At 49.7% G+C, this 9,100-nt stretch overlaps 1 protein-coding gene across 1 annotated transcript; it reads left to right on the plus strand.

Moving 5' to 3' along the window:
* The first annotated feature begins 474 nt into the window (after positions 1–474).
* On the plus strand, positions 475–8,402 carry ZBTB2 (zinc finger and BTB domain containing 2). The gene is made up of 3 exons (XM_052687665.1): positions 475–671; positions 3,393–3,577; positions 5,341–8,402. Exons 2-3 carry the CDS (start codon positions 3,405–3,407, stop codon positions 6,701–6,703), a joined length of 1,536 nt encoding a protein of 511 aa, XP_052543625.1. The 5' UTR covers positions 475–671; positions 3,393–3,404; the 3' UTR covers positions 6,704–8,402.
* Positions 8,403–9,100: the final 698 nt, after the last annotated feature.

Raw genomic sequence — 9,100 nt, forward strand, 5'->3', positions numbered from 1 at the left:
CACCCGGCCCCGAGCGGGGCTCCACCGCACATCGCGGCCCGCAGGGATCCGGCCTCAGCACCGCCCGCTGCCGCCTAGGCTCCACAGCACAGCACGGCGCATCGCGGGCGTCAAGGCGAAGAGGCCTCGGCCCAGCCCGCCACTAGGCACGGAAAGAAGGCCGCGGCCCCGCAGGACGCACCTGTGGCTGCCGCTTCAGGCGGCCGTTGAGGCCGCGCCGCATCGCGGAGCCGCCCCCGCCCGGCGGCGAGCGGAGTGGAAGGGGGCCGCACCGCCCCCCCTCCCTCCGCGCTGCGCTCCCCCCCGGGAGTTTTAAAGGGACCGCGAACCTGGCCCCGCAGCCCCGCGCACCGGCAGTCCCCAGCGGCGGGGCCGTGCCCGGCGGCGCGGGCGGAGGGAGGAAGGGAGGAGCGGAGAGGGGAGGGGGGGGTGGGTGGCGGCTGCTGGCGCCGGCGCCGCCGCCACAGCTCTCGCCGCCTCCCCTCCCCCCCGGCGGGGGCTCCTCGCTGCAGCCTCTGTGCTCCGCTCTCGGTCATGTGACCCTAACGTAACCGGACAGGAAAAGCCGCCGCCGCCGCCGCCGCGCTGACTCCGTTGTTGCTGCTGCTGCTGGGCGCGGAGACGGCGGCGGCGCGCGCGGCACCAGGCGCCTCGGCGGCCCGCGCCCCCAGGTGAGCAGCGCCCGCGGCGCCGCGCGTGGACCGCCCGCACGTGTACCCGGCTCCGCGCACCGGGACGGCCGGGCCCGCAACGAGGCGAGGCGGAGGGGCGGGCGGGGGCGGCGCGGCCCGTCGGGCCCGGCCCGCATTGTGTGCGAGGGCCCGGTCGCTCGGCGGCGGGGCGACGGGCCGCTGCTCGACCGCCTGGTGAAGCCCCGCGGCCGAGCCGGGCCGAGCGGCTCCATCCGGGGCACGGCACGGGGGGGATGGGCCGCACCGGGAAGGGGAAAGGGGGGGGGGGATAGGTTTGGAGGCCGCGCGTGGAGGGGGCGAGGGGGTGAGGGCCGGGACCGGGAGAAGGCTCGGCGCGTCCCGTTGCCGCGCCGGGCTCGGCCGGCTGGGGCCCGGCGCGGGGCGGCCCCCCCCTGCGGCGGCATCCGGCGCGGGGAAGGGCGGGGGAGGGGGGAAGGGAGCCGCGCGCGCGGCGGGAGGGGCGGCCCCGCCTGTCTCTCCTCGGCAGGGCTGGGCGGCCCCGGCGGCGGCGGTTCCCGTCTCGCGCGCCCTGGCGGCTCCGCTCGCGCTGCGTCTCGCGCCGTCTCCGTCCGTCCGTGCGCGCGTGGCGTGCGCGGGGGGGGGGGCGAGAGGGAGAGGGGAGGAGGGGCGGGGCTCAGCCAGTGAGAGCGGCGCGCGGCCGCCCGGCCTTCCGCCCCGGCGGCCAATGGGAGGGCGCCGCCACCCGGGCTACAGGGGCCGAGCGCGACTCCGGGGGAGGAGGGGAGGAGAGGGCGGCCGGACGGCCCCGCCCCCCCGCCGAGAGCGGCGCCCCGCGGCGCGCGCTACGGCGCCGGCAGGCGGCGGGAGCGCCCGGGCCGCGCGCGCCCGCTCCCTCCTCCCCCGTTCTCGGGCCGCGCGCGTGCCCATTGTGGCGCGAGGGGCGGCGGCGCGCGGAGCCGCTCCTACCGGGCTCCGCGCTCACGGGGCCGCGCGGCGCCGCCGAGAGCCCAGACGGGCTCCGCTTTGGCTCCGGCTCCTGGCGGGCCCACGAACTGCTCGCCGTGACCGAAAGCGGCACCCTCGGCCTCCAAAGCGAAAGGAGCATTGAGGTCCGTCGGGAGACGGGCCGCCTTTCTGAGGCGTTTGAGGAGAAACGGGGCAGCGCCGTACTCTTTGAGGGCGCCGGGCGGCTGTTTCCTGTCAGCGCTGCGCTCGCCGCCCTCTGGGTTCCGCTCTTACCCCGCGCTGCGGGGCCGCCCCGCCGCAGGGTCCCGCCCGGCCCTGTGCTCGCTCTTCCACTGTGCAGTTTCCGGAGAGTGTAATTCTTGCCCTTTCACTTCAAAGCATTTAAAGGAGCATTGAGTATACACAAAAACGCGGCGCCGTGCTCGCGTACAGACACCGTGTCATTTTGAGGAAAAGTTAATTTGCGGCTCTGAAGAAGGGCAGCGGCTTCTCAGCTACTGCAGGCTGCTGTTTGGATAAGGTTGAAGCCATAAGCTAACAAATTGGGGATGATAATAACTGGAGAGGATCCTCTCTGCCTGGAGCTCCCCCAGCAATGGTTTTCTCTGCTTGTCAAGTTTCCCTTTCTGAGCACACTGGGCATCAGAATTGAAAGTCTAGCACACACAGAATAAAACCCGACTTAAAACTACAATAGAAGTCCTGCAAGTTTTCCTCAACGTGATGAAGTTTACCTGCATGGAATGTGGTGTGGGATTAACTAACTGTGAACAGGAGTCGTGTTCCCGCTCACAGAGCAAGTGTTCTCTTGTGGAGGGAGGGATCTTGGTGTGTTGCTTGTACAAACAGAATTATCCAAACACTAACCAGTCCAGGCAGCCAGCAAGGATGGAGCAGTTTCTCTCACCGCCCGGCTCTCCTGCTGTGACAGACAAGCTTCAGGCCCTTATACAGAACTATAGAATTGCTCAGGTTGGAAAAGACCTTAAAGGTCATCAAGTCCAACCACAACCTAACCATACTGCCCTAAAAGTATGCCCTCCACTAAATCATGTCCCTGCTGTAGCTGATCTCAATAAGTAAATAAACAGTTGACAAAATAGTTGACAAAAAGTGAAACAGTTGACCCTTCTTTTTCTGATAATCCAGAGGCCTTGCCAATACCCAGAATTAATTCATTTTGTCAGTCTAGAAAGGATCAGGTATGCAGCTGATAATTCCCAGGAGAGGCCACGACTATCAGGAAAACTCAGTGATTTCATGGTGGAGTTCACATTCAGCCAAATGGATACCTAGTGTTTAGGTTAAAGGTATTTAGAGAGGCTGAAAAATCCAGTAAAATGTTAGCTGACTTGGCTCTTATTGAGTTCTGCTCTTGTCACTGCCATCCCTGCAGGTGACTGGTATGAGATGAGTGAATTGCTCAAATCAGTATCTAAATACTTAGTTCTCATTAAAAACAGATGTTTTTTACTAGTTGTTCTTCCTCTCCTTCAGCTCTCTGTTTTTCTGTATCGAAGCCTACCCCATGCTTTTGCAGAACCCTCTGTTCCTGGCTCTGCTTTGCTGTTCAAGCCTGGACAAATCACTTGCACCTTTGTGAGCTGCACTGTGTGTCGTGAAACAGAGATCCTTGAGTGTTTGCAAGGTGTCATCGATGTCATTGTTCAGGTTAAGAAGTGTTACTTTTGAAGAAGTATCTGTGAAAGGACATCTTCTGTTGCATCTGCCTATCTACTGTTACGTTTTACATGAAAGTCCTTTGCTTTTCAGAGTGTGAAAAAAATGGATTTGGCCAACCATGGACTTATTCTGCTGCAGCAGCTAAATGCTCAGAGAGAGTTTGGTTTCCTGTGTGACTGCACGGTTGCTATCGGTGATGTCTACTTCAAGGCACATAAATCGGTTCTTGCTTCTTTCTCCAACTACTTCAAGATGCTGTTTGTTCACCAAACCAGGTAACTATGGGAAGCCCAATCTGACTGTTAAAAAGTTGTTTGGTTAGCTTGAAACCTGCAGTGTTGTTTTTGCTTCTTGATAGGACATAATGAATCTAGAATCTGTTTCAAAGTTGAACTGTGATTTATTAACAATAATAACCCAATATATGTTCTTTGTCCTTAAAAAGTCTATAACATGCAGAAGAGAGCATCTAATGACTCATGTCTTCCCTGTTGTGCTTTTCTTCTTCATCTGCTCAGCACTGCCACTATTTTTTACCTTTTCAGAACATTATATAAAGTCAGTAATATTTGCTATGAGATCTCGAGAAATGAACGTGTAGACAAGGGTAGCATTTTTCATGTGTTTTTTTTTAATATGTCAAGTAAAACTGAACTACATAACAATAAAGTGTAAGACTGTTTTTTAAAGATTTGTGTGGACTTTTGTTTTTCCCAATTATTTGAACTATCTCAAAAAGTTTAAAGGAGCGAAACTTTCAGCTCTGGCTAAGAATTCTTACCAAAGGTAAACATCAAGGACAGAAGTAAATTTGCACTTCAGAGACAGGCAGATGTAGTAGACTTGGCTCCATCAGGAGCATACAACAGTCACTGGAAGACAGTGCTGCCAATTTATTTTTGGGTAATGTATCAGAGCTCAAAAGCGGTTAGAGAGCTCAAGCAGAGGGCACACCTCAAGAAAGAGAAGAATTGGCTATGATTTCCTCCTCACCTACTGTGGGTAGAGCATTCAGACTGCAGTGCACAGTCATGTCTGCTTCTGGATCTGTCTTTTATTTAATATGTGCTTAATCTAAAAGCTACAGATAACTGAAAATCATTTAGAATCCCAGAAGGTCTCCCGTTAGCAAAGTTAACTTGGTTAGCCTAACCTAAACGCTCCCGATTTTCTTTCTTGTCTTGTGAACCTCGCCATTCTTTCTATGCAGAGATCCAGCAGGAGGACTGATGGATGTTTCAGTCCAGAGTATACTAAAGATTGATGCATAGGGCATGCTCTAACTTGAAAGATGGCATTGGTTTCAGTTCTGTTAAGCTGAAGAGGGCATCACAACCACAGACTGTTTCACTTGCTGAATGCTGTAAGGGACTGATGCATTTTGCCAAGCGTACTCCTGATTTCTGCTACCTTTTCTTCCTCCCTGTTCAGGGAAGGAAGCTACTACAGTTGTTTTACAATGAGTCTAGCCTTTGCACATTAGATGTGCTCAGGCTACATCTCTCCCTTCCAACCATCAGGAAATTCACACCCTGTCCTGCATCATTGTGGATCCTCACACAGCTTAGGGAAGGTGTTAACACACATTTCCACAACTGTGACTATAAGCACTAGTTAAGACACAGAAACCAAACGGGCATGTGTCAGATGAATTTTGGGTGTTTTCAGGGCTAAGAACTGAGACCGTGAATTTAGACACAGTGCTAGGAGGTTTTAATTTGGCTGCAGATGTATTTAAGCACAAAATAGAGGAAAAATGTCTTTGCAATTTATGAAATATATCAGTATGTGTCAACACATCTGTCACACAGCAGCCATTGAGAAGGGTGCAGTTTGCAGTGGGACAATCTTTCTAGGCAGTTAGTTTGCTGAGGGAAAAAAGTCATCTTGCAAATGGCCAAGCATTTCTCTTCATTTATTACAGTTTGTCTTTTGAATTTAAGTACACAGTTCTGATTTTTACCAATGTTTGAATAACTTAAATCTGATTGAAAGCATTTTCCCAATCTTTTATTGATCATTTTGTTTCACTTTCCAGTGAATGTGTCCGTTTGAAAGCAACCGACATACAGCCAGATATCTTCAGTTATCTCTTGCATTTGATGTACACTGGGAAGATGGCACCACAGCTCATTGACCCAGTTCGACTAGAGCAGGGAATAAAGTTTCTGCATGCATATCCACTAATTCAGGAGGCCAGCCTTGCAAGTCAGGGAACTTTTTCTCACCCGGATCAAGTTTTTCCATTAGCATCTTCATTATATGGCATTCAGATTGCAGATCACCAGATCAGACATCCCGCTAAGGTTACATCGGCAGCTGACAAACTCGGGCGAGAACCACGGCCACAGACTTCCCGGATGACCCAAGAACCAGTTTCAGAAGGCTCGCAGCTCTCACAATTACCTACAACTCTGCCACAAGTGAGCAGGACAAATATGGCCACTTCCGACCAATTGCCATCATCTTTATCTCCAGAATTGGTATCTGCTGGTGGTAATAATTCACCTGCGGGAGAGGAAGCCAACATGGAAGCATCTTCTTCAGATGAACAGCCTGCTTCACTCACGATAGCACACGTCAAGCCAAGCATTATGAAAAGGAATGGAAGCTTCCCAAAGTATTATGCCTGCCACCTCTGTGGTCGCCGGTTCAATTTACGAAGCAGCTTGCGCGAACACTTGCAGATCCACACGGGAGTTCCCTTCACGTCTAGCCAGCAGGGAGAAAGTAATGTTTCTTTGTCGCTCTGTAACAACACAGCTGAAAAGGATGCTATGGAAGTGCCTGAAGCTGGGATGATTAGTGACAGCGAGCTGCAGCAGATCTCGGACTCTCCAATAATCGATGGGCAGCAGCAGTCGGAGACACCTCCCCCCTCGGATATTGCAGACATAGACAACTTGGAGCAGGCAGATCAAGAGAGGGAAGTAAAAAGACGGAAATACGAATGTTCCATCTGCGGTCGTAAATTTATTCAGAAAAGCCACTGGAGGGAGCACATGTACATACACACTGGCAAACCCTTCAAGTGCAGCACTTGCGACAAAAGCTTTTGTAGGGCTAACCAGGCTGCCAGACACGTGTGCCTAAACCAGAGCATGGACACGTACACGATGGTGGACAAACAGACTCTGGAGCTCTGTACTTTTGAGGAAGGCAGTCAAATGGACAACATGCTAGTACAGACCAACAAGCCCTACAAATGTAACTTGTGTGACAAAACATTTTCGACTCCCAATGAAGTAGTCAAACATTCGTGCCAAAATCAAAACTCTGTCTTCACACTAGAAGAAGATCGCTCCATTCTGCTAGGTGGTGGGGACACGGAAGCCCCAGAGACTGATAATGCAGTGTTAGCCTCCATCAAAAAGGAGCAGGAAGCAGTGTTGTTAGACTGAATGTGAAATCTATATCAATTTTTTAAAGTTTCTTTACTCATTTTTATTAAATCAATTTTTTCTTCCCTCTGCCTCTTTCCTCACTTACCCCTGCCATCTCTTGCACCAACCTTCCCACCCTTTGTCTTCAGCAACCAGAACTGTACTGGCACATTAGGAAATTGGACTTTGCCTCTCCCACCAAAACAAAAAGCTCTTGCATCAAACCACAACATAATTGATTTTAATACAAAGGAACACGTGAAAAATAATCCAGCTAACTATATTGATAGTATTAGTTAAGCCAAATTTAATAGATTTTAAATGAAATTTAGATCACTTGAAAGTGTATTTAGATACAATGATGACTGTAATGAGAAACAGAGTACCGGCTTGGTAAGCAAGGAATATATATATACATATATATCTATATTAGTTTCCCTGGTAAAAGATGTTTTGAGAAGATCTGGCTATTTAAACACCATGCTTTTCAGAACTCCACATGCAAGTCGATTAAGATTATAACTTTAAAAGCCTCAGAATTTTTCCTCATTGAACTGAATGCAAAAAGTTGTCAGTTGGGTTAAAGAGAGCTGAGAGTACTGAGTTTCTTTCAGCCTTATGTTTTCCTTCTAGTATGCCTTTGGGTATCTGTTTCAAATAGCATGATTGATACAGGCAAAGTAGTTACTTAGTCAGATTTTGACTTAAGTAACTGTAATAATAATGTGATGGCAATCTTTATATATATATATATAAACTATTGTATATGTATAAAGATTTATATATATATGGAAAGTGTTTGTGTGTATATTTGGTACAGGTAAATAAATGCACACGTCCTTTTTAAGCAACTGGCCATCTGTTCTCCAGTTCAGCCTGGAAAGTATTTTAGTTGCTTGACTAAAGTAGTCATTGCACAGGTTTTAAATCAAATGGGAGATGTACTGAGCTGTGTGCGTTTTTATTGGCCTGTAGAACAGAAGCTGTTGGATAGGTGTCGTCACCCAAGATACAAAGGAAACCAGAGAAGTAACATCTTGGTGGGCACTGTACCCTCATCAGTGCAGCACATGCATGTGTTGTTAGGTATAGTTTTGAGTCATTCCCAATGAGAGGAGAGAGAAAAAACTTCACTGCCTTACTCAGGCAAGGAAAGTCCATGGTTTCGTTTGGTATGATTGCATGAGGTAAGAAGAAGAAAAAGTGGTTACAGAGATGTTCTAGCAATGGGGGGAATCATGGTTGTTTTAAAGCAAACCCGTAGTGTTGACTGGCAAATTCTGCTCTTTGAGAGTCCCGTTATTTTCAAAGCCGAGACAAAGTCTGCAAAAACTGAAAGGATGAATTATGTAATTTTAGTTACTGATGATGATAGCACTGCGTCTTTGTGTTAAAAATCAAGTTGCTGATTCTTATTATTTTATATGAAATGCCCAGATGTTTTGCTGGTAGCGTAAAAGAAACAAAACTGACAGCAGCAATGGAGTCCACCAAGCAAATTCTGGGCCAGCAGAAGGTTGAAACGGACAGAACAAAGTGTCCCATGGTAAATGGAGGCACTGTGCTTTGGGGGGAGGGGTGGGAGAGGGCAAGTCACAAACCACAGCTCTTCTCTGTGTATGCATTTAAACTGAATATCATTTTGTGTATAGTTAAGTTCTCAGATTTGTAAGTTTTTATACATCATTTCATTGAATAAAAACTGAATTAAATTGAATGTGATTTATTGAGTTGCAGGTGAAAGGCTGTTGGGTTTTATCTTCCTGAAATAATTCTTACTAAATGAGTATAAAAGCCAAGCAATGTATTCTGCATTTAGAATAAAGCCTCCCTCATACATACAAACAAATAACTTACTAATGGCTTAAAACAGTGGATATAGCATTACATACTTGTTTTTTGAGTTTATTAGTATAACGTGACAATTAGTGCAGAGTTTGTTGTGTGTTTGCAGCCTGGAAAGCCAACTGTGTTCTGGGCTGTGTTAAAAAAGGGGTGGCCAACAGAGAGAGGGAGGTGATTGTCCCCCTATACTCTGCTCTTGTGAGGCCCCATCTGGAGTACTGCATTCAGGCCTGGGACACCCACTACAGGAAGGATGTGGAGCTCTTAGAATGGATCCAGAGGAAGGCCACTAAGATGATCAGAGGGCTGGAGCACCTCTCCTGTGAGGAAAGGTTGAGGGAAATGGGGTTGTTTAGCTTGGAGAAGAAAAGGCTTTGAGGAGACCTTCAACAGACTGGAAAGGTGGGCCTGGATCAATCTAATGAGGTTCAACACAGCAAAGTGCAAGGTTTTGCACTCAGGCCGGGGGAATCCCACACATACACACAGATTGGAAGGAGCAGTTCTTGAGAGCAGCCCTGCAGAGAAGACCTGAGAGTCCTGCCGGATTAAAACTTAATATGAGCCAGT

Source organism: Tympanuchus pallidicinctus, unplaced genomic scaffold (genome assembly GCF_026119805.1).
Source record: "Tympanuchus pallidicinctus isolate F22 unplaced genomic scaffold, pur_lepc_1.0 scaffold1, whole genome shotgun sequence".
NCBI classification, from domain to species: domain Eukaryota; kingdom Metazoa; phylum Chordata; class Aves; order Galliformes; family Phasianidae; genus Tympanuchus; species Tympanuchus pallidicinctus.

Bases quoted from the DNA above. Each gene is read 5' to 3' on its own strand.
- ZBTB2 (XM_052687665.1), top strand. From the start codon at position 3,405: ATGGATTTGGCCAACCATGGACTTATTCTGCTGCAGCAGCTAAATGCT. The intron at 3,578-5,340 runs GTAACTATGGGA...TTCACTTTCCAG, and splicing joins CTGTTTGTTCACCAAACCAG to TGAATGTGTCCGTTTGAAAG.